Below are 23,420 nucleotides of genomic sequence, written 5' to 3'. Positions count from 1 at the left end.
ACAATCGAGTGCAAAATTATTTCAAATTGTAATAATCAGCTACATTCCTTAAAATTTACATTGACGACATCAATTTTTCTCTGAGGTGGCCGTTGATGTGTAATATTATGAGGACGTGCCGCTTATGTGGCAAATTGATGGCATTTTTAAGTTTAAAAATAAATAAATAAACATAACTAAAAATGAAAATATTTCTAAAATCAAATAATAAATAATAAATTAAAATTAAAAATTAAAAATAATTAATTAATTAAAACTTGAAAAATATATTTTTTTGTAATTTAGTCAAGAAATCCCCCGACAGATCTCCAATTTGTTATGGTCAAAGAGCAAGGGATCGGCCTCAATCGAGTGGAGAGGTGGGTAGGAGTCGATGCACGAGCAGGTAGCGGACTCCCAGCATTGGCCATTAGGCCAGCAGTAGAGTAGAGAGATAAGAGAGAGGGAGAGAAAAAAAAAAGAGCTTTTTAATTTGACTTTTGTTTTATTTAATTATTTCATTTTTAAAATTTATTCATTTATTTTTAATTTAGAAATATCACAAACTAGTCGTTGAGCCCATGCATTGCACGGATAGTACACCAATATGAAAAGAAATTATAATTAAGAATTAAAAAGAAAAATTTCTTTGAGAGTCAAAAGTGAAAAATAAAAAAATAAACAAACAACATTCTTCATGTTTAGTGGCAAACGAACTTACTTTCTAAGTGCTTGTGCATAAGGGTAACATTTCAAGAGATGAAAGTCACATCACCAATCTTGATAAAGAATATGAGAAAAAAATTTTAAAAATAAAATATTGTGATAAAAATGAAATAAAAAAATTAAAACATAAATTTAATCAATTCACGTGGGATAGACATACATTTTGAGAACTCACGTCTAATTGTAGACGTATTGTATGAGAGCTGAATATGCCTATGTGTATATCTATTATGATTTCTATCTATAACTATCATATAAAATCTTGATAAAATATAATATGATTCGTTTTCCTTTTATTGTTAACAAATCTAATTTTTTTAAAAGAAAATATAATTCATATATCTATAAAATATTATCTTATCTATTTTTCAATAATAGATATCTATAAAAACATCTAATATATTTATACTTTTTCTTCATATATATATATATATATATATTGAAGGTTGTCCACGTAACCATATATTAAGTATATTTATATTATCTATAAATAAATTTACATACTAATATTTACTTATTTTCATGTTAATATTAATGTGATGGAATATTAAATTTTATTTAAAAAAATAAAAATTATTTAATAATATCTATACATACATATAATAAAATCTTCTCATTTATTTCAAATACATTATTTTATATAAAGTATAAATTTTTTTTAAAAAAAATCGGATTTTATGATGAGATATATTTTTAAAATATTTTTTATTAAAAATAATTCTAAAAATATAAATTAATAAAAACCTAGAATATTCCTTTTAGAAATATATATGCTAATTATACTTATTTTCATGTTCATATTGATGTGATGAAATATTAATTTTAATTTTAAAAAATTCAAGATTATTAAATAATGTATGCATATATAATAAAATTTTCTCATTTATTTCAAAGACATTATGTTATATAAATTATAAAAATTAAAGAAATAAAAAAGAGGATTTTATGATGAGATATCTTTAAAAAGTTTTTTTATATTAAAAATAAATTTTTAAAAATAAATAAATAAGGACATAGAAAAGTCCTTTCAGGAAATATATGCTAATATATACTTATTAAATTTCACTCGAAAACTGAGCGCTCTAAGACCATTTATTAATATATTTGTATTATATATGAATATATACTTATTTTGATGTTAATATTTATGCGATGAGATGTTGATCTTTATTTTAAAAAAATCAAGATTATTAAATAATATTTTACGTATTATAAAGTCCTCTTATTTATTTCAAGTACATTATGTAATATAAATTATAAAAATGTAATAATCAAGAAATCAAATTTATGATGAGATATCTTTTAAAAAATTATTAAAAATAATTATGAATATAAAAAATAAAAATCTAGAAAATTTCATTTAGAAAGTTCATATTACATTCAATTAGAAATCAATATAGTATCCAAAAAAATTATGATATTTTCTGTCTTTTTCAAATAGAATATTATAACCGAAAATAATTTCGAAAAATTTTATTGCTAATTTCATTTTAAAAGTATACTAATATATATTTATTAAATTATAATCAGAAATTGAACGTTTTAAGGCCATCTATTAATATATTTATATTGTGTATTAATATATACTTCTTTTGATGTTAATATTTAGGTGACGAGATATTAATTTTTATTTTAAAAAATTCTAAATTATTAAATAAATCTATACATATTATAAAATCCTCACATTTATTTCAAGTATATTATGTTATAAAAATTATAAAAATTAAAGAAATCAAGAAATCAAATTTTATGATGATATTTTTTAAAAAATAAAAACTAATTTCGAAAATAAAAAATTTTAAAAAAAAATTCTACCAGAAAATTCATATTGTCTTTAATTTGAGATCACTATAGTATCTGAATGATTTTATGATATTTTCGGCCTTTTTTAAATGGTATATTATAACCAAAAATAATTTCGAAAGATTTTTTTGCTAATTTCATTTTAAAAGATAATTTAAAACCTTTAAAACTCAGAAATGGAAAAAAAAAATCCATTAAGAAGTAGAGGGTTCTAAGGCCATCCGCCTCGTATCATACTTTCACACACACACACACACACATATATATGTTTGCTACATAAGATCCAAGTCTTCCAAACACTACATGTAAGCGACCACCTTAACAAAAATTGACGTTGTTAGCCAAAAACGGAAGGAATATAGCTAATTGTTACAATTTGAAATAATTTTGTATTTGATTGTTACACTTATTAAAGTTTGTAACAAAGTGTTATATATGCAATAAAGCTTGTACCATCGGCATAATTTACCCATCACTATCCATATCATAATATAATCATTTCTAGTTTTAGAAAATAATTTTCTACATAGTATTTACTTATTTCAGATTACTTATTATTAAGAAATATTACAAATATTTATTGCGCAACACCCGAGTTTTTATCTAGTACTAGACAATAGGCCCGCACATATGCGCGGATTAGAGTTATCAAGGCAAATCACTTTATTCGTTTAATATTATTTAAATATGCAAAAAATGAAACATAATTGTTTTATATTGTGAATGGAGTAACACTTGAAAATGATTTTATATATGCTGACTATGTAACATGCTAAAAGCGTAAGAGAAACCGTTTTATTATGTTAATTTAATATAATTTATTAGACGGACTTATAATATATTTAGAATATGAAATTTTTCTACGGTATCGTGAATTCTTTTTTCAATATTTTCTCATTATCTAAGAGCACATAATTTTGGAGAACTAAGATTGTGTTTGGTTTCAAAATTTTTTTTAACTTTATTCAACTTAACTCCACTTATTTTAAATTCAACAACACAATTATTATTTTTCATTTTTTCTTCAATTTTTTTTAACTATTCAATTCAATTTTTAATATTAAATTCTCTTAACTATTCATTACTTTTTTCACAATTCAACAACACAATCATTACTTTTTATCAACTATTAATTACTTTTTCACACATTTTCAACAACACAATCATTATAAACCAATTAAAATCAAAATTCAATTCAACTCAACTATAAAATCAAACACATTCTAATATGGCCCACGACCTATAATCGTACAATCTTGCCGAGTAGTTAGTTCAATAAATGAACTTTCACACTTCTATAATTGAGATGATTAATATAGCTCCAACTTACGAAGGACAATATTCTTCTAATAATCGTGAAAAATCTCTCTCATTCTTCAAATTATGGTGCAATCCCGATATGAAAAATGCATATGCCACTCTTAACATGACAAAAATACGAAATAATTTGTGAGAAGAAAGTGACTTCAGCTTTTGAGAAGTGGCAAATAACGATTATGCATCTTGAAAAACTCAATGTGACATTTTAATAGATCATCACAATATTACCTCACTTATTGCATTTTTATTGTCACTCCACTCCATTCTTCCTTCAAGTCAAAAACATAATCAATATTTTTTTGTCTTTTTCTCCCATTTAATTATAAATTCTAACATATATTTTTTACTAATTATTATTACAATTAATTTTTTAAATTCTTCCATATACTTTTACAGCTATATATATATATATATACACTTTTTTGTCTTTTTTCTCCTATTTAATAATAAATTCTCACATCAATTTTTCTTAACTATTATCACAATCAATTTTTAATAATAACATTTTTCATCTATTATTATACGTATTTTGTCCTATATAGGTGGAGCAAAATACTACACCACAACCAAACAAACCCTTAAATTTTCTTTCCAATGAGCGTATCGCGTGAGACATCATCTAGTTTTAATTTTTATTTAAGAAAATATAGAAAAGTGATAGGAAAGTGATAGAAGCTTCACTTTTTATACGAGAAATAAATAAAAAGTTAGGAAGTGGCAAACCAAATTTTCTTTGAGCGAATGAGCAATTTGGCGTTACATCAATTGAGTTTTTGACATTTTTTTACATCAATTTAGCCCCTTAAATTTAAAAATTGCATCAATTGGATCCTTAATACATCAATTAGATCCCTCATTTTGCATAAACACATCAATTTAGTGTTTGAGTTTATAAATTTGCATTAATTTAGTCATCGGTTACATCGGATAAGTCTTTTTTTTTACTGAAAATACATGAAGATTTTTTTTAATACATCAATTAGACCATTCCATTATAATAGTGTTAAGTGAGGACAATGTTACATCATCTAAGTCTTTCAAATTTTTTTTCGTTTTTAATAGAATTTTTTGAAAAAAAAGTAAGGGAACTCTGCTTGGAGGCTCCCCCGTCGAGCTCCCCCAAACGAGGTCGACCAGTAGGTCCAAGATCCTTCGACGACCTCGCCCTAAGGGGAGCAAAAGTGGAGTTTCGGTGGGGGCTCCCTTCGATTTTTTTTGTCACACAAGAAACGATGTCGTTTTGACTATTCATATCAAAATGACATCGTTTCTTGCTCTAATATTAAGTTTTTAAACAACGAAATGATGCCGTTTTGATTTAGATTGTCAAAACGAAGTCATTTGTTGTTTGATAGACAAAACAAAAAAAAGAAAAGGAAAAGAATTGAAGGGGAGCCCCCACGACGACCTCTCTCCAAGGCGAGGTTACCGAAGGGTCTTGGACCCACCGATCAACCTCGTTTGGGGGAGTCCTGATCAGAGCTTCCTAAATTTTTTTTAAAAAATTTCTATTAAGAATGAAAAAAAGAAAATGGTCCAAAATGATGTAACATGGTTCTCATTTAACACCGTCATAATAAAAATGACCTAATTGATGCATTAAGAAGAATCTCTTTATGTATTTTTTGTGAAAAAAAGATTTGTTTAATGTGACAAATGACAAATTTATAAACTCAAGTATTAAATCGATGTGTCTATGCAAAGTTGAAAGATCTAATTGATTTAACTTTCAAATTTAAGGAATTAAATTGATGTAAAAAATAAATAAATTAGAAACCTAGTTGATGTAACGCCTCAATCTCAGGAAGTAAATTGCCTATTCATTCAATTTGAGTCTTTTTCCCAAAAATTACTTTTTGAGCTGTGGAAGACGACGATGATGAATTTTCCTTTGATCCGTGAATTGTAGTGGGGCAAAGAGAGAGCCAGAGAGGGCAAGGGGGGGGGATTGCTTTGCGGTGCAGTGCAACTGCAGGTAAAGAAAGGATGCAGCAGCGAGCAGTCAAAAACTGTAGGATCTAGCTGGGCAGTGGATTTAGATCTTGATTGATCAAGGAAAAATTCCGAAGAAGCAGCAGGAGGAGCAAAGGCATGGGATTGAGTTGGGGATGGGCAATATGGGAGGGGATGGTGGCGGCGGGATCGTTGGGGCTGCTGGGATGGGCTGGACTCTGGTTCCTCAATCGTCGGCTGTACAAGGAGTACGAGGAGAAGCGGGTGTTGGTCCAGATCATCTTCAGCATCGTCTTCGCCTTTTCCTGCAATCTACTCCAGCTCGTTCTCTTTGAGATCATTCCTCTCCTCTCCCGGGAGTAATCATCTCCGCCTTCCTTCCTTCCCCTCTTTTTATCATTTCCTTCCTTCCTTTTACCTTCCCTTCCGTTACCTATTATGTATGTTTCCATACGAGGAGAGGAATGAATGAGTTCGAGGGAGGGTACAAAGCTGAGCTTTTTTTTTTTTTTTGATAATCGGTTAATTTCATTGATCACCAAAAAGATACTTAACCACCAACCCGAGAGCCTATCCATGAATGTAACCTATCTCAGAAGCCTAATGCCTGAGCAAAGCAGCAAGGTTGCAGCCCTCTACTTTAAAAAAGAGACCACTTCTTGCCTAAAGTAATCCTTCCTGGTTTTGTTACGCAGGGCGAGATGGTTGAACTGGAAGGTGGATCTTTTCTGTTTGATACTGCTACTCGTGTTCATGTTGCCTTACTATCACTGTTACTTGATGCTCTGCAATAGCGGTAATGTTACTCTTTTCCTCCTCTTTGGGATTCCCCATCCTCCAGATCAGATCCAGTCTAGTCTACTTGATGCAATTGCATGCCCCTGCAGCAGCAGCAGCAACAGCGAAACTAAACACCACCCTTAACTGTGACTTTCCAATGCCAATCTTTAGGTATAAGGAAGGAACGGGCTGCCGTTGGAGCCATTCTATTCTTGCTGGCATTTCTTTATGCCTTCTGGCGCATGGGCATTCACTTTCCCATGCCTTCTCCTGATAAAGGTCAGGTTTTTGTTCTTTTCTTTCTGCCACCACTCTACATCTTCTTTTCCTTGTTCGTTCATCTTCTAAGTTTCTTATATGTGCGTTTTCCGTGTGTGTTACTTCCCCCAATAAATGTGCTCATCAGGCTTCTTCACTATGGCTCAGCTAGTTAGTAGAATTGGAGTTATTGGGGTCACAGTCATGGCTATCCTTTCCGGGTTTGGAGCTGTGAATTTGCCTTATAGTTACTTGTCTCTTTTCATCAGGTAACAAGATTATGTTTCCCTTTTTTATGAGAAGCTCATAGCATAATTTTGTGCCTTGTGCTTTGACTGACACCTGTGCTGTAAAAGTATACCAGCAATCACGTGTCGATCTAAGTGAATGTTTTCTGATACGTTGACTCACTGCTCATCTTCTTGGGGTAGAGAGATTGAAGAAGCAGAGATCAAGGCCTTAGAAAGACAACTCATGCAATCAATGGAGACCTGTATAACAAAGAAAAAGAAAATTATACTTTGCCGGATGGAAATGGAGCGAATTGAAGGGTCAAAAGAGGTTAGTAGTGCTGTTGAATGACTCGGTACTTCGAGCCTTAAAAAAAAAAATGAAAATTTTGTATATCTTGTAGATGGTGTTGGGTATTGGAGTATGAAAATCAAGGTGCTTGATAACATGCTCTGTAACTTTTCTGTTTCTGAATTCTCTTAACAACAAGGACCCTTCCACCCAGACTCTACCTTCAGTGTTTATTTTTGGAGCGAAGTACACCTAGGCTACCAGTCTAACCTAGTAGCCCATGAAAATGCATCTCGTAGATGTTTGAGCAGATGCCATCCACTATGCAGTTGAGACTGACATTATTAGATGATTGCCATGTAGTTATACGTGATCTGCCTGATGTAGACATTTTCATGACACAGAATTTGAAGGCTAGATCTTTATTCAAACGAATTGTTGGCACGGTTGTCCGCTCAGTGCATGAAGACCAGACAGAGCAAGGTAAGGATTGATTTTGTTTTATGCGATCCCCCCTTTGCTGACTAGGGGAAGACTTGGGTATTTCTTGGAAAAAATTTTCATGTGTCTATCAGGGTTATCTTGAGTGAGCGGATAAACAAGCAAGTCGTGAGAGCGTAGATTTCTTCTTATTGAGCTTCGAATTCTTCCAAATTGACCATTCCCTCATACTATATTTGTTTTGTAACTGTTTATTTATGGATTACGCTGTTATTATGTCAAAAATGTTTCCTGATGCTGTTTTTCTTTCTTTGGAAGATATAAAAAACATGGAGGCAGAGGTTCAAGCTTTAGAAGAGCTTTCAAAGCAGTTGTTTTTGGAAATTTACGAGCTTCACCAGGCTAAGGTTCCTTTCTTAGGATAATGATATTTATAGAAACAATTTGCCATGTTACTGTTGCATAGTGTGAATAACTTTTAATCACTTGCTTATGTGTTCTTCATTATATGGGTCACATTTAATATATTATGAGTACATCTTGAAATGAGATGAATGCACATGGCATGTGAGTCTGTGACAGTACAAAATGATGGAGGTTTTAAATGGCAATCTCCATTTTAATAGGATCTGATATGTACATCTGTAAGCTTTTCCTTATGGAAATTCCACGCCTGCGCTTTATAAATCTTCAAGGTCCCTCATCCTGTTGCACTTTGTGCTTAGATAATGATCTGATGCACCAACCAATTGTCGGCATCAGTCATATACGGTAGAAGACATAGAAGAGAGTAAGCAATGTAAATGATGTGATGGCTTGGTTACCTTAACATGATAAGGGACTACCAGTAATTGTTGTTTGGCCATTATAAAAGAGACAGGCTCTTATTCTTTTTCGAGTGATAAAGATAGACGAATCCATTAAGAAACACCAAGAAGGTGGGAAGAACTATATGTACAAAAAGATGACTTAAGAAGTCCACCATTAAGAATAGACAGGGAATCTCATTCAAAACGAGATATCTGACATATGGAAGGTAGGTCCGGTGGCTGTGGCTTCTTCTCACCTTTGCTCAAGATATATATATAGTCAACAACATATGGAACGATAGACTTTGAATGGGTGCCTAAGCCATGTGTTGCTATCATTGTTGCCTGACATCTCAAACATCCCTAAGTAGTAAGTGCTTAGAAATGTTGGAACTACTTGATGCCACCTTTTGGGATGTAGACCTCCTGGACTGCTTTTGGGAGTTTCTATGATCATTGTGGTTGCCAAGTGATAACAGATGGAGACTGATTTTTGATATGCAGCTTTTCTTTTGGCACCGCAGGCTATTTTGTTCTATATGTTTATGTAGTGCTTTTATGTTGCAGGAGGCTGCAGCTTATTCTCGGACCTGGCAGGGCCATATGAAGAATCTTCTTGGCTATGCTTGTTCTGTCTATTGTGTGTACAAAATGATTAAGGTGCAGTAACACTGTGAATCCTACTTTTGCTGCATAATTATTTTGTTACGTCATACCTGATGAGTGTTCATTTAATGGATTTGTTTAGACAAATGGGCTTGTGCATTGTTTAGTTTTATGATTGTCCTACTGCATAATTTTGATTCTGGTTTGATTCATGGATGTGAGTTGCCTGATTGATCTAATTGCTCTGTGCAGTCTCTGCAAAGTGTCGTATTCAAGGAGGTACTTTTTTTCATTTCTTCCCAATAAACTGTTTGAGTTTTGCATTCCTTATGGTTGCACCGTATCATCTATGCACTATCACATGAGTAACGGACTTATCTTTTTGCAGGCTGGTTCTGTAGACCCTGTCACTATGACAATTAGCATATTTTTGCAGTTATTCGATATTGGAATTAATGTCGCTCTATTATCTCAGGTTGGTTCAATGTTATAATATTGACTTCAATTCTGATGCCAAAGGCAGACGCTTGTAGCATTTACTGATGCAGTTGGCTATCCCACATTTTTTCTTCAATTAGTTTCTCTTGTAAATTGCTCGAAAGGCAATGCATCTCTAACAGTTATATAATCGTATTTTTTGGAGTCGTGTTTTGGGCACGTCGAGGGATAAGTTGTCCTAGTTGCCTACGAATCGCTAAAGTTGGCTTTCTGCAAAAGCGGGACTGCACATGCTTATGTATATAGATGTATTGCTTTGTTTTCAGTCAGGAATTAAGAACAACCTTTTAAGAGAATTTTCATGTTCATGCTTGTTGAGGAATGTGCCTTTGCAATCCCAAAGATGAAGCCTACATTGATTTAGCACTGATTTCTCGAATGTTTCTGAAATAATGATGTAATTTTCAAGTTATTTTTAGTTTGGGAAAGATTATCTGTTTGACGCTATGGCTTTGCTTCGGGGCTCTACCGCAGCCATTGGTTAGCTAATACCTGTAGAAAAGATGCATGAGTGGTTTGGTTGATGGAGTCAGTTGAATTCTGCTATGATTTTGATAACAAATTGACCATCTCATATTTGTGCAGTACATTTCTCTGCTGTTCATCGGAATGTTGATTGTCATATCTGTAAGGGGATTCCTAACAAACCTAATGAAGGTAAAATTCCTCATTCTGAAAGTTCAAGTGAAGTTTTCCAGTATGAAAAAGTTCAGTTAAAGCCAGGGTGATTGCCTTGTCTCTCTTCATATGAGACGTGGAGCTTTAGAAGTACCTCTTAAGTGTGCGTTGGAGTTTGTTCTTTCTCCAATTGAGAGGTTTTCTGACTGTTTGTGTTAATTTAATAGAGAAAACTGTAAGTTGACGGTGAACAGTTTTGATCTGTATATACTGCAGTGTTAGGATCTATCATTAGGTGAGTGTTGTTTCCTACTGAGTGGAAAAGATTAGGTATTAAGCATCACGACAAATGAAAGAGTGAATTATGTGACCTTGTTTCATTTTTTTTTTTGGTGAATGACCTTGTATGTACATTACCTATCAATATCTATGTATACACTACTTTGTGATGTCCGGTCTGTCCCCTGTTCTGATAGGTAGGGAGGCTGCATTTCAAACCCTTTGGATGATAGTTTTACCAGTTTCTGTCATTCCTGCAGTTCTTCTTTGCTGTTTCCAGAGTTGGAAGTGGATCTTCGAGCAACGTTGTTCTCTTTCTGTCTGAGATAATGGGGATGTATTTTGTGTCTTCTATTCTCTTGATAAGGAAAAGCTTGGCCAATGACTACAGGTATTGTTTGTCTTCTTTGCTAGCATGGTCAAAATTTTGGCGGATATCATCTGTTTGGATATTTACAAGGTTCAATGATGTGAACAGGGAATGGCTGCAAGTTGAAATAATTATTTAGTTTACTTCTGAATTCCCACCTTTAAGTATGTTAAGTTGCAGAGAACCCTCCTCTACGTATCTTGTATTGTACGTAAATTATCCTGCAAATCAAGTAAGAAGCAATGCAACTTGAAAAAAAAATTGAGGAGTAAAAAACATCCTCCAAAAGGGAGAAAAAAGCATGTTAGTGTGAAGCTAATTGATGCAATATTTTTTTGGTGGCGATTGACTGACAAGGATTGGGTAAGTGTGTATTACAATTAGGAAGAACTCCTTTGGTTTGTCTAAGCCATTAAGGTATTCTACTTGGTTAGAGTTTCTACCTGCTCCTTTAAAAGTCGGTTTGAATCAATTCACTCGATTCAATTATGAAAATAAGCATTGGTTGAGATCTTGAAATACAAATCACTTATCCCATCATTGCAATTAAGTCTGGTGGTAGTCTGGAAGATCTTCATATCTCTCTTTCGGAGTTACTTAAATGGGGTTCAGTGGCTTTAAGTCCAAATATTGAGGGTTTGCCTATCCAAGGCGGGGAAATCAGGAAGAAAAGCCCAGAACTATGACTCCCATAGAAAGGTTTTTGTTATCTTTTTTCGTGAGATGATGCTATAAGGTTTATCTCTGTACTATATGAACAACTTTTTTCTGCAATGCTCAGTTGATAAATGCGTTGAATACTGTAAATATAGGATGCTTATCCTTAACATCTTGGGCAGGATAATAATCACCGATGTGCTGGGCGGCGAAATTCAGTTTGACTTCTACCACAGGTGGTTCGATGCAATATTTGTAGCTAGTGCTTTCCTCTCTCTGCTTCTGCTATCTGCACATTACACATCACGGCAGGCTGACAAACACCCGATTGATTAGCAGTCTTCCACGGGGGCGAGTTAAGTTTTGATGGATACTGATGGTAGGTAGTCGATTATCAAACATATTCACTGCCAATGTTTGAGAGCGCATGCTCCAACCTTTTGTAGGTGCCGAGATGATGTCGTGTCATAAAGGTATTCTTCTGGTCAGCATGCAATAATGCCATTGGTCCTGCAGATGGTCTGGACAGGGTGAAAAGATTGTTCTTGGTCGATACGGTGGAGCGACTTTAAAAGTTTTAAACTCGAGTGACTGCAGGGATAGTGTATATGCTTCTTGGAACTTTGTTGCCTCCAACTCCAAGGGTACCTACTATACTATGTGCAATAGTATAGTAGATATCGGGTATTATAGTGAAAGTAAAAATATTCTGTGGATGGTTTAATGTGAATAGGAAGCATAGCTGTGAAATTGAGACGCGAGGTGGGGTTTGCTTTCTTTTTTCCTGTGAAGTATTTTTATTGACTGGTTGATGCTATCATGGGATCAGAGTATGGGATGGTTGACAGTGAGATGGATAAGAATTGCTTTGCCTAAGAACAGCTTTTAACCAGCCTGGGAATTCAGTTCGGAGATCCCTCTCGGCCACCACCTGGACGATTGAGATCCCTCTCAGCCTGCTGGCGGGGAGGCTCCCCACTCCCAATCCCATATCTAGAGGATTGGGGTTCTCTTACAAAAAGGAAAAATCAATTTTTAGAATTACTCTCTATTCATCATTTAAAAATTAAATAATAAATATATTCCATGCTAGTCACGCATGCAGAATGTACGTGTCAACGATACAATTTAATTGACAAAAGGAAGGACTACATAAAATAAGGGACGAAACTAAAAAAATTTAATTTTCCGTCCATTTTTTGTTCGAATGAGTCTGTAACATTATATTTTCATTTTAATGAGATGTTACTAGTGTACAAAACCCTTCGTATTACTTTTCTGGTGACTTCAGAATTTTTTCAGGATTTTCCTTGAAAGTGCATTTTTATGGAGACTTCCAAAAAAAAAAAGTTTTCCTATTTAGTAAAAAAAATTTACTATTTAATAAACGTTTTACTGTATTCAAAATAATAAGAAACTCTTATTATTTAACAAATTTTTTATTGTATCACAAAAACAATATATTTCTTATTGAATAATAAATTCATTACTATTTACTTAAATTTCTTATTATTTCATTATCGATAATTATTCGATAAATTGCGACGTGATGCACTGTGATTGGTGTGATTGGACTCTGTAAACAATCACATTCAAGGAGGCTCCATGGGGAAGTTTCTCTCTTAAATAAATGGACAAAAAGACTGAAAGGGAGAACAGGCATAAATTTCACTCTAGCAGTAACGGGTGACAATCGAAGGCCCTCCATTTTACATGCAAAAGCCATAAACCCATAAATTATATATTTAAGATTCTATATGCAACCACCACAAGAATGTGAGTACTAATCCAAAATGGAAAATTTTCCCCAGCACAAAAAGCCCACGAGGCAGATGAACAATTTTGGGACTAGAAGGTTCTTTTGGCAACCCACGGCCGGACATGATTCTTCTTCTTCATGGTCATCAATCGGAAAAAAAAAAAAAAAATTCTAAGCCAGTTTCCACCATTTTAGGCTATTCTTCCGTAGTCTTTTCTCCCTCGGGATGTTGGGGGAATGCCTGCGATAGCATCACTAGCTCTGTGGCCTCCTGCATCGGAATTGGAAGATGAATTATATAGGGAAATACAAAAGGAGCACCCAAGACCTTCATTCCTCCCAAGGGTTAGGAGCCCCTCTGATGTGGAGTTGTAAAGTAACAGTAACTACCCACCCCATGGCATGCCATTGATGAATGAGCCACCACTCCCGGGAGAATGTGGTCCTTCACTGCCAAAGCTTGAATTAGGAGCCTGTAGAGTAATATGCCAGTCACCGCCTCGACCAAAGGTGGAGGAGGTGGATCTTCCATGGTTAAACCTCTGTGCAGGCTGCTGTCCCAAACGGCTCAAAGAATTGTTGTACGGGTATTGCGGCGTAAAATGAGAAGGCTTTGACATGGCACGGATATGTCCAGAGTGCTGATCGTGAGATGGAAGCTTGCCCACCTCTCCATGTGGGTATGCTTGAACTGGACCAAGTTGTCTAAAGCCACACACAAAGGCATAAGAAGGGGGGGAAAAAAAAAAAGATCCTTTGAGTGGATACATATATAAAACTCCACAGCAAGTTGAAATGGCAGCAACATAGGTTTACCTTTGAGTGGACACACTATATCCAGCTCTAGAAACATGGTTAGTCCTTCCAACTCCTCCCAAGGACTCCGTCGAACTGAGGTGCATTACTTTCCCAAACTCAGCAGCCAAACTCGTATCTGAGCCGTCTTCTTGTAAAAGTAGCTCATCACTGATAACAGGATAGATAGACACAGTTACAAGAGATGGAATAAAGGAAACATTTCAGAGCTGAGAAATTAGTCAGTTAAAAGTCGGTCGCAGCATTTTCTTGGAAAACAGCGACTCTGACAGACTTGTACGTGCTGCCATCAGAAGGTGCCAAAAGTGGAATTATTAGACCAGATAAGGATTGTTTTCGAGTAAAATATTCGAATAAACAACGAATAGCCATTCAACAGCAATGCTCTTGCACAGAATAGCATTAGCAAGTACAGCAGTACGAGGAATCTCCTGTAGTCTAACCTGTAGTTGGGATCCCAGTCTCCTGGATCAGGTAAGGATGAGTCAGTCTCAGCCACGTTGCTGACTGCTCCAACTGCTTGGTAGGATTGCCAACTTGAGCCATGCCTCAAGGATCCTGACATGTTCGCATTGACAGGAAAACCAGCAGGAAGCCCAGTTCCTCCTGGCTGCTGTTTCCAGCTAACAGCAGTTGAATGTGCATGCAGATGCTGTGAACCATTCAAGGTATGAGAATTGTCCTCGGCTTGGCTGGAGTTGCTTCCTTCCATAAGATGCCCTTGCCCTTGCCCTTGCCCTTGCCAGTGCAAAGATGAAGAGCCCTCTTGAACTTGAGAACTTCCAGAATATCCCCAACCCTTTCTTCTGTTCATTTGACTCATTGCAGATGTCTTCCCCAACGGTGATCCTTGTATGCTACCTCTTGCTGGAGATGGTGGCCCATAATGTCCAGGAGAACCGACAGAAAATTGACTATAGGAGCCTGGCGGAGTAAATTGTGAGGGACTGGTACCGAGGGGCAGGGGTGCAAAGTTTCCACCTGATGGACTCACGCCCAGTCCACTTCCATGCGAAAACTGGATCATTCTTCGTCTTGTGTCAGGACTGCTTCCCAGTATTTTGCCACTACCTTGTGCATTAAGGTTCATTGCAGATGGACCCACAGGCGAGTAATATGCAAACATATTGCCACCATCTCCGTAACTGCCATAGCTGCTTCCAAGCCCAGCACCATCGTTATAGCTGCCATGGCTTCCTAAACTACCATAACTACCAGCATGTGCATGTGGCACTGCTTGAAAGCTTGGGCTGCTATGTTGTGGAACTTTGCTCCAGCCAGCAATCTGCACGAGATGACTACACAAAATTATTGCCACACCAATTGACAAGAGGTAAAAGAATAATAGATAATCATGCTGCAAAATCTGTGTATGACCTTCAACAAAGACAATGGCATTTTAGAGGGGCAGAAATCTCACATTAGGAGAGAGACCTGCAGCAAACCAATGTCCTCCTCCTGGATGATGGTTGACTTTTACATTTTGACTGACCAGCTAACAAGAAACAAGCGAATTAGTATGAGAAGTTACACGTAAACTTTCATGAAATATGCAACTGTGCTGCAAGTTCTCAGCAAATAGAATCTAAAAGCAGGCGACTTTGATTCTATGAAACATTTATAAGAGAAAGCTTGTGTCCACTGGTGAATGGAGGCAAAAGAGAGATTACTGACTGACACCTGCAGGTTCCATCAAAGTGTCTTGAATAAAGAAATGTATGGATAATAAGGTCACCCTAGAAGCTGGATGCTTCCTCATGCCAAGCAAAAGCAATTTATTTAAGCAACAGGAGAAGTATTACCATGCCATAACTAACACCAACACGACTTGAGGATATACATATTTTCCAATATTCTAGAGATCATTACACCAGGAACAGAATGAAGTAACAAGGCTGTGGATTCCACAAGATAATCCTAGACCTGACAGACCGAGTGAAGAACTAAGTCAACTTCCTTCTTATAAATTTCCCTAATACCCACAAGGTAGGGAGCAAGCAGCAGCAACGTCCTAGCAGTGTTAATTTGAGTAATGGTAGGCATGGTAGTTGGTAGATCGGGAAGTACAAGCACACCAATATACATTTTCTTCAAGAGGTCGAAAAATGTTTAAAACAGGATTCCCCTTTCCACATTTTTGTTAGCACAAGGGGAGGGAAGGAGGGCCTTCTAATGGCACTGAGTTTCCAGAAAGTCAGACTACAACTGTATAATATTTAGCATAGGTGGGGATTGCAAATGGGATATGTCATGAGTTTTTGCATATCAGACTCTGGGATTTCCCTGTATATTTGTTCTCCTTTTGCACAATTACATATACGCAATGCACCCTCTTGGGGCCCATGTGATGAAATTTTCTTATCAACCATTTTAGGAAAGACGTGCAAACAAAAAAGTCTGAAAGGAGCATGAAGGTTTTTGGCTTTGAACCGATACTAAAATTTGGCAGCAAATAGGAATGGACTTCAAGTTGTCACTTAGGCTTCAGTTTTGCATAATTAATTTCTGAAGACAAATCATTTGTAAGGAGAAAGGTTTCCCCTCAAGAGTGGTTCCCCCTGACAGTCGTCAGCACAGAGAAAAATCAACTTTTTCATGTTCCAATGGACTTTAAAAACCAGTTCTGAGGATACTACTGGTCCCTGTCACTGCTGTCTTGCCACCAACGTCTACCCTGGAGGTGGCTTGACGCTGGGCCCCTACTAGTTGAAGTCAGCGGCGTGTTCTGCCAACTGTCAACCTCGGTCTATCATTTCACTGAATCTGCTGATGGTTGCAACCACAAGGGGCGGTGGCAACTGCATCCATCAGCAGAAGCAGTAATGGAGGCTGGAGGCTGGTGGCTGGCTGATAGAGGTACCAGGGCAGGTCTAGGTCTAAATCATTTCCTGATAATGAACTACAGAAAATGTTAACTGTAGTTCATTTTCACAAGCTATAATTGGGTCACCCAGTCAATAAAAGATGAATTTTCAATGCAGTTCATTTCCACAGAAAGTTTGGAACTCAGTTTCCTACAAAAACAAACTAGGTGCAAGAAAAAGGGGCCTTCAAATGCAAGCGAAGAGTTAGGATGCCTGGTGGAGACTGAAATTGCAACTTCAATTGCTTTGGAAATTGTTATATGCATCTGCAGATCAGATATCACTGGAGCCATATTGCTAGATTGTAAAGAGAATTTCTGAGGGTTATGTACAGGAACATCACCCTGCTTATCTTGAATATAAGTCTCTGATATTTCTGTTGTTGGTTAAGGTTCAATAATTGATTATCCCATTCCTCTAAATGGTGAAATATTAGAGAAAAAAATGCCATGCGAAGAATACCTTCTTGTGATCTACAAAAAGAAGCATATTAATGAACCATTCATTCTAAAGGGTATATATGAAGGAAAAAAAGGATGTATCAATCATAGTCCATTCATATGTACTTACCACGCGAGGGGTCTCTGGTGGAGGTTGATAAGGGCACGTGAAAGGTTCTCCGGTAACAAACGGGTGCCTTGAGGCCTGCAAACATCGGATAGCTTTACTACAAGTGCTAAATTCCTTAATCTTTCACATTTCAAAATTAAGATTAATTATGCGCATATACTTTATTTAAGTTCAGTAACCTGAAAAGGTGACCAACGTTTAGCCGGATCAAACTCCACAAGTCCTCTTAAGAAATCAATCAAAGCCATGCGAATCTGATTTTCTGTCAAAGCAAGCAATGACACAAAAAGTTGGTGGTCCGAGTTTAGCAATGCTCTGGCCCAACTTCCTACTCTATATTAATGGTAAGAGAAGAGCTAACCTTTAATGATATCTTCCTTTGGTAAGTTCTTTCGGTAAGGGTAGTTTCTGACAATTGCTTCAAGGTTCAGATGATTGAAATACTCTTTCCCAATGGTCGGTTTTCTCATCTCTCTCTGAATCCAACCCCCCCACCCCCCCAAAAAAAGAGTTAGAAACTAATACAAGACAAAACATGAGAGGAACTGATTTTATTACAAAATTACAGAAAGATGAAAGCTGGAATACATACAGCTTCATATTCTTCTTCAGATAGAGCTTGATAAATACTTTTGCCACTGCCACCAATAGAAGCTCCAGCATTCTCAGGATTATGGGCATTTCCAATGCACTTAAAAAACTTACTTGTATTTTTTGCCTCTTTTAACACGTAGTCAGGAGGTTGCCCTCTGCAATATTTCAAAGACGCAATGTTACGATGTGGAACATGGAATATTTCAAAGATACAATGTTAAGATGTGGAACATGGAAATATTTCAAAGGCACAATATTCCAAAGGAAAAGTCACATATATGGAGACTTGGGTTATTACGGGCTATCATCTACGGATGCATAATTGATGTCATGGAGTTTTCCATATCACATATCCACAGCTACTCTCGAGCCATACTTGCGCCATTAGCACAGACTTAAAATATACCATCTGATTAAACAATTACTGATGCCATTTGCTACCTGCTATTCACGATACTAGGAAGGGGGGAGCAGAAAAAGGAAATAAAAGGTTTCTGGATCACAAAAGAAAGTTTATAAAACTTTAAATAAAAACAATGAAGCATAGGTTGAGAACCCGCATCAAGAAGAAAGTAGGAACCATGGGGTTGAGGAAATAAGTTTCCAAAAGTAAGTACTAGTGCACATCGAGTCTGCTCAGTGATGCAAAAATAGGACAAAGTAAAAGAAATCAATACGTGGATAGATAATTCCGAATCCTTGCAGAAGAGAGATCTCAGAATGGAATGAGTCATTTCTTAACAAAAGTGAACCCGACACCCAGTTGAGAAATTTGCGCATGCGTTTAGAAATTGACACCTAAGCTTTCATTCCTAGACATAATTCTGAAATTTCTCACTACTAGGCACATACACATCAATCAATTTCAGGTTGACCTTTTCCAGCAGGACCCAAAGAGAAGTGAGCTTCAGCTGGTGCTGTCACCATCTTTCTACTACCTATATCTTTTAAAATTTCTTACATCCGTGTCATTTAGCGATGTACGATAGTAGATCAGCCAATGATAATAGCCCTAAACAGAACAGTGGAAGAGTTGAAAAATGAAGCCTCTTGGATATCTATGGCACCTCCTGACAATAGCATTTCGTGGGTTCATTCTTCAGCAGGAAAAATGTTGGCTAGGTCTAATTTAATTGTTAGCCTACATTATGGTTGGCAAGAACAGAAGACAACATCTAGAGACACTACATGGCATAAACCACCTCATATTCACAATGCAGGTTTCAATAAGATAAAAATCTACACCAGAAGTTTAAAGCACAAGGTAAGTACCCAAGTATTTTTATCATTCGCTGCAGAAGATCAAATTCTGATGCTCCTGGAAAGAGTGGCAATCCAAGAAACAATTCCGCAACAATGCATCCAAAAGACCACATGTCAATGGCAGTTGTGTATCTGGAAAGCTGAAGGGAAAACCTTCTTTTGGAAGTGTACAATAACAAAAAAGCAAATGCAAAGCAACAGCCTCCACAGTGTAGATGCATAGGAACATTTGCATCAAATATGGGTTTAGATATATATCATCAGTTAAAAAGAATGGTCACATATTGATTGAAGGATACTGGTACCCAAGTAGAACTTCAGGAGATCTGTAATAGCGGCTCTGCAACATATAACAGTTGGTCAGGTATTGGACCACTGTCATCATGAAGGTGCTGAGAATAGATGAAAAACCTGAATGTACGAGTAAACAGTGCGATCTTCCATGCACGCAGAGCCAAAGTCAATAATTTTTATTTCTGCTGGTTTCACGCTGTCATTATGAAGATGGAGCACTCATTAAGAATTGGTCCCACTTGCAAGTTTATCTAGAAAGCTAATCAAGGAAGAGTAGCATACTTTACCTCGTACAGAGCAGTATGTTTTCAGGCTTCAGATCGCAATGAATTATAGCAGCATCTTTTAACAGAGCCAATCCTTTCAAAATCTACAGACGCATATCATGTAAATAACTGAATGTGTGCTGACATCAAATGAGAATGACCTGCCACATGAATTAAATTGAAAAGACCCACTGCACCTGTTTCGAGAATAGCTGGACTATGCTCAATGACAACCCCCGGAAGTGATTTATCTTAATAAGCTCATACCTGCAAAACTTACAAAATTGTAACTGCCATTCGGCAGCAAATTTTTGGCAAATGATGCACATGTCTAAAAAAGGAATGAGAGAGAGGAGAAAATCGGGGTATGCTTCATGCAGTTCATTGCTGTAACCAAATATACTAGTTGAAAAACTATAAATGTGAATTTCATTGAAAACCACACGTCTGCTGACTTACAGATTTGTGTCAAGCAGTTCAAAACATATGCATAAATGGCGGCGATACACAAAGTAATCGTATATACGGACAATGTGATGCTTATCCTCAGGATCATACTTTTTATTCAACTGCACAAAGCAAAAACAGGGGTAAGCATTGAAATTTGTGTACATGAAACCAAACTTGCATACTGGCAAAGAATAAATTACCGTGGTCAGTATAGAAACCTCAACCAATGCCTGTTGATAGTAAGCAGGCTGATTTTTGATAATTTTAACAGCAACGAAGTTTCCAATTTCTGGTACCCAGCATTTTGCAACCTGGCCAAATGTACCATGCCCGAGGACATCTTTGACAATATACCTACAAAAATGCAAGGACGGTGCTGACTGAAGGTAGAATACAACTGACTTTGCAACCTTAATATGTCACAATTCTACTCTTATGAACTTTTGCCAACTTTTAGATTTATGATGCTGAACTGACATGAACTTAAGACTCAGTGCCCACCGGAATAGGACAGCAGAAAGTGGAATTATAGTTTCTATCAACTGGCTAGCAAAGAACAAAAGGAAGACTGAGTAATTATTGACAACTGGCTAGTAAAGAACAATAGGATTGCCGGAGTTCTTCTTGATACTAAAACGGAAAGACCATGAAATCGATGAAAATTCCAGAAGGAATGCATGACTATGTAAAATAAGGTTGGGTCCTGGAATCTCGCGAAGACGCAGACTGGCTGAAAAACCGTAAGTGCCAAAGGAAACACACTCCTAAGGCATGAATCAGCTGTGATAAGATACCCCATTAACAATAGATAGCATACATACAAATCCATTCACTTGGCACTATATTTAGGGGGGAAAGAGAAAATCAAAGGAATTCTCCATTATAAAATGAGATAACAATTTAGCAAACAGCAAACCTTCTCTGTGTCTCTGGATTGACCAAAACGAAGTTCACGGTCAAAATAAGATCCGAATTTGCATTATCATAACCATCATTGAGCACTCCCACAGATGGGCTGGTCAAATATCTCTTTGGATTTAGTTCTTCTGAATACTTGAACTGGGGATTGCATGTACAGTATGTTTCTACAATGTCCTTGGTCAGTCTCGCCACCAACTGCAGATATAGGAAGATCAGTAACAAATGAGATACTCTGACTCTACTTGCTGGCTTTAGCAGGTTTAACAGATGGCTGCAGACAAGGAAATACGATTATTTATGCCCGCCCAGAGAGAAGACATCGTACGCTATGGCAACATATCCAAAGGCAAAGGCATAAATGCAGGCACCGCCTATTAAATCGAACCCTATGCAGGAAGCATCTCAATCAATCTGAACCTAGAACAAACTAGGAAATGAGATTTGACTCCAGATTTTAGGTTTATATTTATACTCTACGGGATTTGGAAACCTTATCTCCAATTAAAAATAAAAACCATTTCATATAGTGATTTCCTAGATGAAAGGAGCTCAAAGCCTTCCTGAAGCAGTAACTCATGCAGTTGGTAAAATCAGAGCAGAAGTAGGCCACAGGATACTACCAAATTGAAGATAACTATGAGTAACACTCACCGGTCTTCTCACAACGACTCGCAAATTGTTAGCAGCAGCAGGGTGGGATGAGTAGGGAGTGAAGGCGAGCGGGCTGGGACGCCACGATACTGACGATGACGATGACGATGACGATGATGATGATGGCAGAGGCGAGTCATCAACTTTAAGGCCCGAGTCGGGGGCTCGAGGAGGCTCAGCTTCATGGCTAGGGCTGACCTCGTCCATGACCTAGCCCCAGATTTCAAGCTCCGACCCAAGAATTGACTTCATCAATTGGTTGCATAATTTGATTTAATTTAATATAATCTTATGAAGAAAAGAAAGAGGAGAGATACAATCAATACACAGATGAGACGAGACAGAAGTGGGAAGAAGAATTGAAAGAGCGACCACCTACGATCAATCAGCGGGAGTCCGCGAGGGGAGGGCGGCGACCAGCGGAGTTTAATCCCATGCTCCTCCTTCAATTACATACGCACACCGCGCTTGAATTGAATTGAAACCTCCTCAATTGATCGAAAAGGTTCGTATAGGGGGTGGTATCGTATCAAAGCTTGATCGATCGATGATATGAAGAAGATGGAGAAGAAGACCCGATGATTTTGTTGTCAATGAGCACAGAAGCAGGGGCAATTGCAAAGCAAATGGAAGGGATCAAGGAATTAAATTAAGGAAACAAACAATAAAGTCCAATGCAACACAAGCCTCATCAAAAAGGCTACAGCTTGGAAAGTGATCAGAGGAGGAAGGAAGAGGAAGAGGAGAGCAGGAAGGTGGACGACGACGGAATCCGTCCGGTCAGAGACGGAGAAATTATTATATATGTATGTATTGTATACACATGTGTATTGTAAATTTGTAATAGTTGTTGATTGATGATGTTATTGTTTGGATGTTTCGGTGGGCCAAGGCACGGTCTCCCTTTCCTTTGCTTTCCTTTCCTTTACCCAGTCCCACTCCCAGCGGTCACATAGAGAGAGATTATTCACAATTTCACCTTTCCTTTTTTTTTCTTTTTTTTTTAAAGGTAAGTACAATTTTATCCCACCTTTCTCACCTCTCTCTTTCCATTATTGGGACGCCGGCGCCCCTCTCCCGATTGGAGTCGTGAGGGTCCTTGTGGCCTCGATTTCGTTCAAATTAACGAAAAATTTGATACCGTGTTAGAATTATTATCAAATCGAAAATTTGTTCATTTTTATGTTAAGAAAAAATATGCGTGCTACAATTGTTAAAATGTAAAAAGTTTGTATTTTTTTTATTATTAACCTATAAAATTTTGAGTTTATGAACGAAGATATATTAATTTCTGGAGAATAACACTACAAGTCTGTTGTTCATGCAATTTTAGTCGTATAAGTTTCATGCACG

General features: G+C 36.5%; 2 protein-coding genes across 13 annotated transcripts; one reads left to right on the top strand and one right to left on the bottom strand.

The window, feature by feature from the left end:
• The first annotated feature begins 5,644 nt into the window (after positions 1-5,644).
• On the top strand, positions 5,645-12,495 carry LOC116196411 (GPCR-type G protein 1). Of its 4 annotated transcripts, none has more exons than XM_031526114.1 (14): positions 5,645-6,140; positions 6,477-6,577; positions 6,733-6,840; positions 6,968-7,088; positions 7,251-7,380; positions 7,746-7,824; positions 8,101-8,189; positions 9,159-9,251; positions 9,450-9,476; positions 9,586-9,672; positions 10,281-10,352; positions 10,853-10,983; positions 11,802-11,855; positions 12,066-12,495. In XM_031526114.1, the coding sequence occupies exons 1-14, from the start codon at positions 5,920-5,922 to the stop codon at positions 12,088-12,090; spliced, it is 1,338 nt and encodes a 445-aa protein (XP_031381974.1). In that variant the 5' UTR covers positions 5,645-5,919; the 3' UTR covers positions 12,091-12,495. The 4 variants fall into 4 exon arrangements, with proteins under 4 accessions (XP_031381974.1, XP_031381972.1, XP_031381971.1 ...); XM_031526112.1 differs by having other exon boundaries at positions 5,648-6,140; positions 11,802-11,998; positions 12,136-12,495; XM_031526111.1 differs by having other exon boundaries at positions 5,648-6,140; positions 11,802-11,998.
• Positions 12,496-13,263: 768 nt separating this feature from the next.
• LOC116195359 (dual specificity protein kinase YAK1 homolog) lies at positions 13,264-22,868 on the bottom strand. Of its 9 annotated transcripts, none has more exons than XM_031524493.1 (19): positions 22,443-22,868; positions 22,068-22,355; positions 21,412-21,611; positions 20,696-20,849; positions 20,505-20,614; positions 20,243-20,312; positions 20,067-20,149; positions 19,897-19,975; positions 19,785-19,825; positions 19,495-19,617; positions 18,221-18,377; positions 17,990-18,104; positions 17,808-17,890; positions 17,629-17,703; positions 15,615-15,689; positions 14,638-15,479; positions 14,195-14,344; positions 13,773-14,083; positions 13,264-13,649 (listed from the first exon to the last, which is right to left on the bottom strand). In XM_031524493.1, exons 2-19 carry the CDS (start codon positions 22,272-22,274, stop codon positions 13,570-13,572), a joined length of 2,955 nt encoding a protein of 984 aa, XP_031380353.1. In that variant the 5' UTR covers positions 22,275-22,355; positions 22,443-22,868; the 3' UTR covers positions 13,264-13,569. The 9 variants fall into 9 exon arrangements, with proteins under 9 accessions (XP_031380353.1, XP_031380354.1, XP_031380358.1 ...); XM_031524494.1 differs by having other exon boundaries at positions 22,068-22,313; XM_031524498.1 differs by having other exon boundaries at positions 22,068-22,295.
• Positions 22,869-23,420: the final 552 nt, after the last annotated feature.

The sequence above is a fragment of the Punica granatum genome, chromosome 2 (assembly GCF_007655135.1).
Source record: "Punica granatum isolate Tunisia-2019 chromosome 2, ASM765513v2, whole genome shotgun sequence".
Classification (NCBI taxonomy): domain Eukaryota; kingdom Viridiplantae; phylum Streptophyta; class Magnoliopsida; order Myrtales; family Lythraceae; genus Punica; species Punica granatum.
Note: the sequence above shows the minus strand (reverse complement) of the source record. Positions and strands in the feature narration are given on the sequence as shown.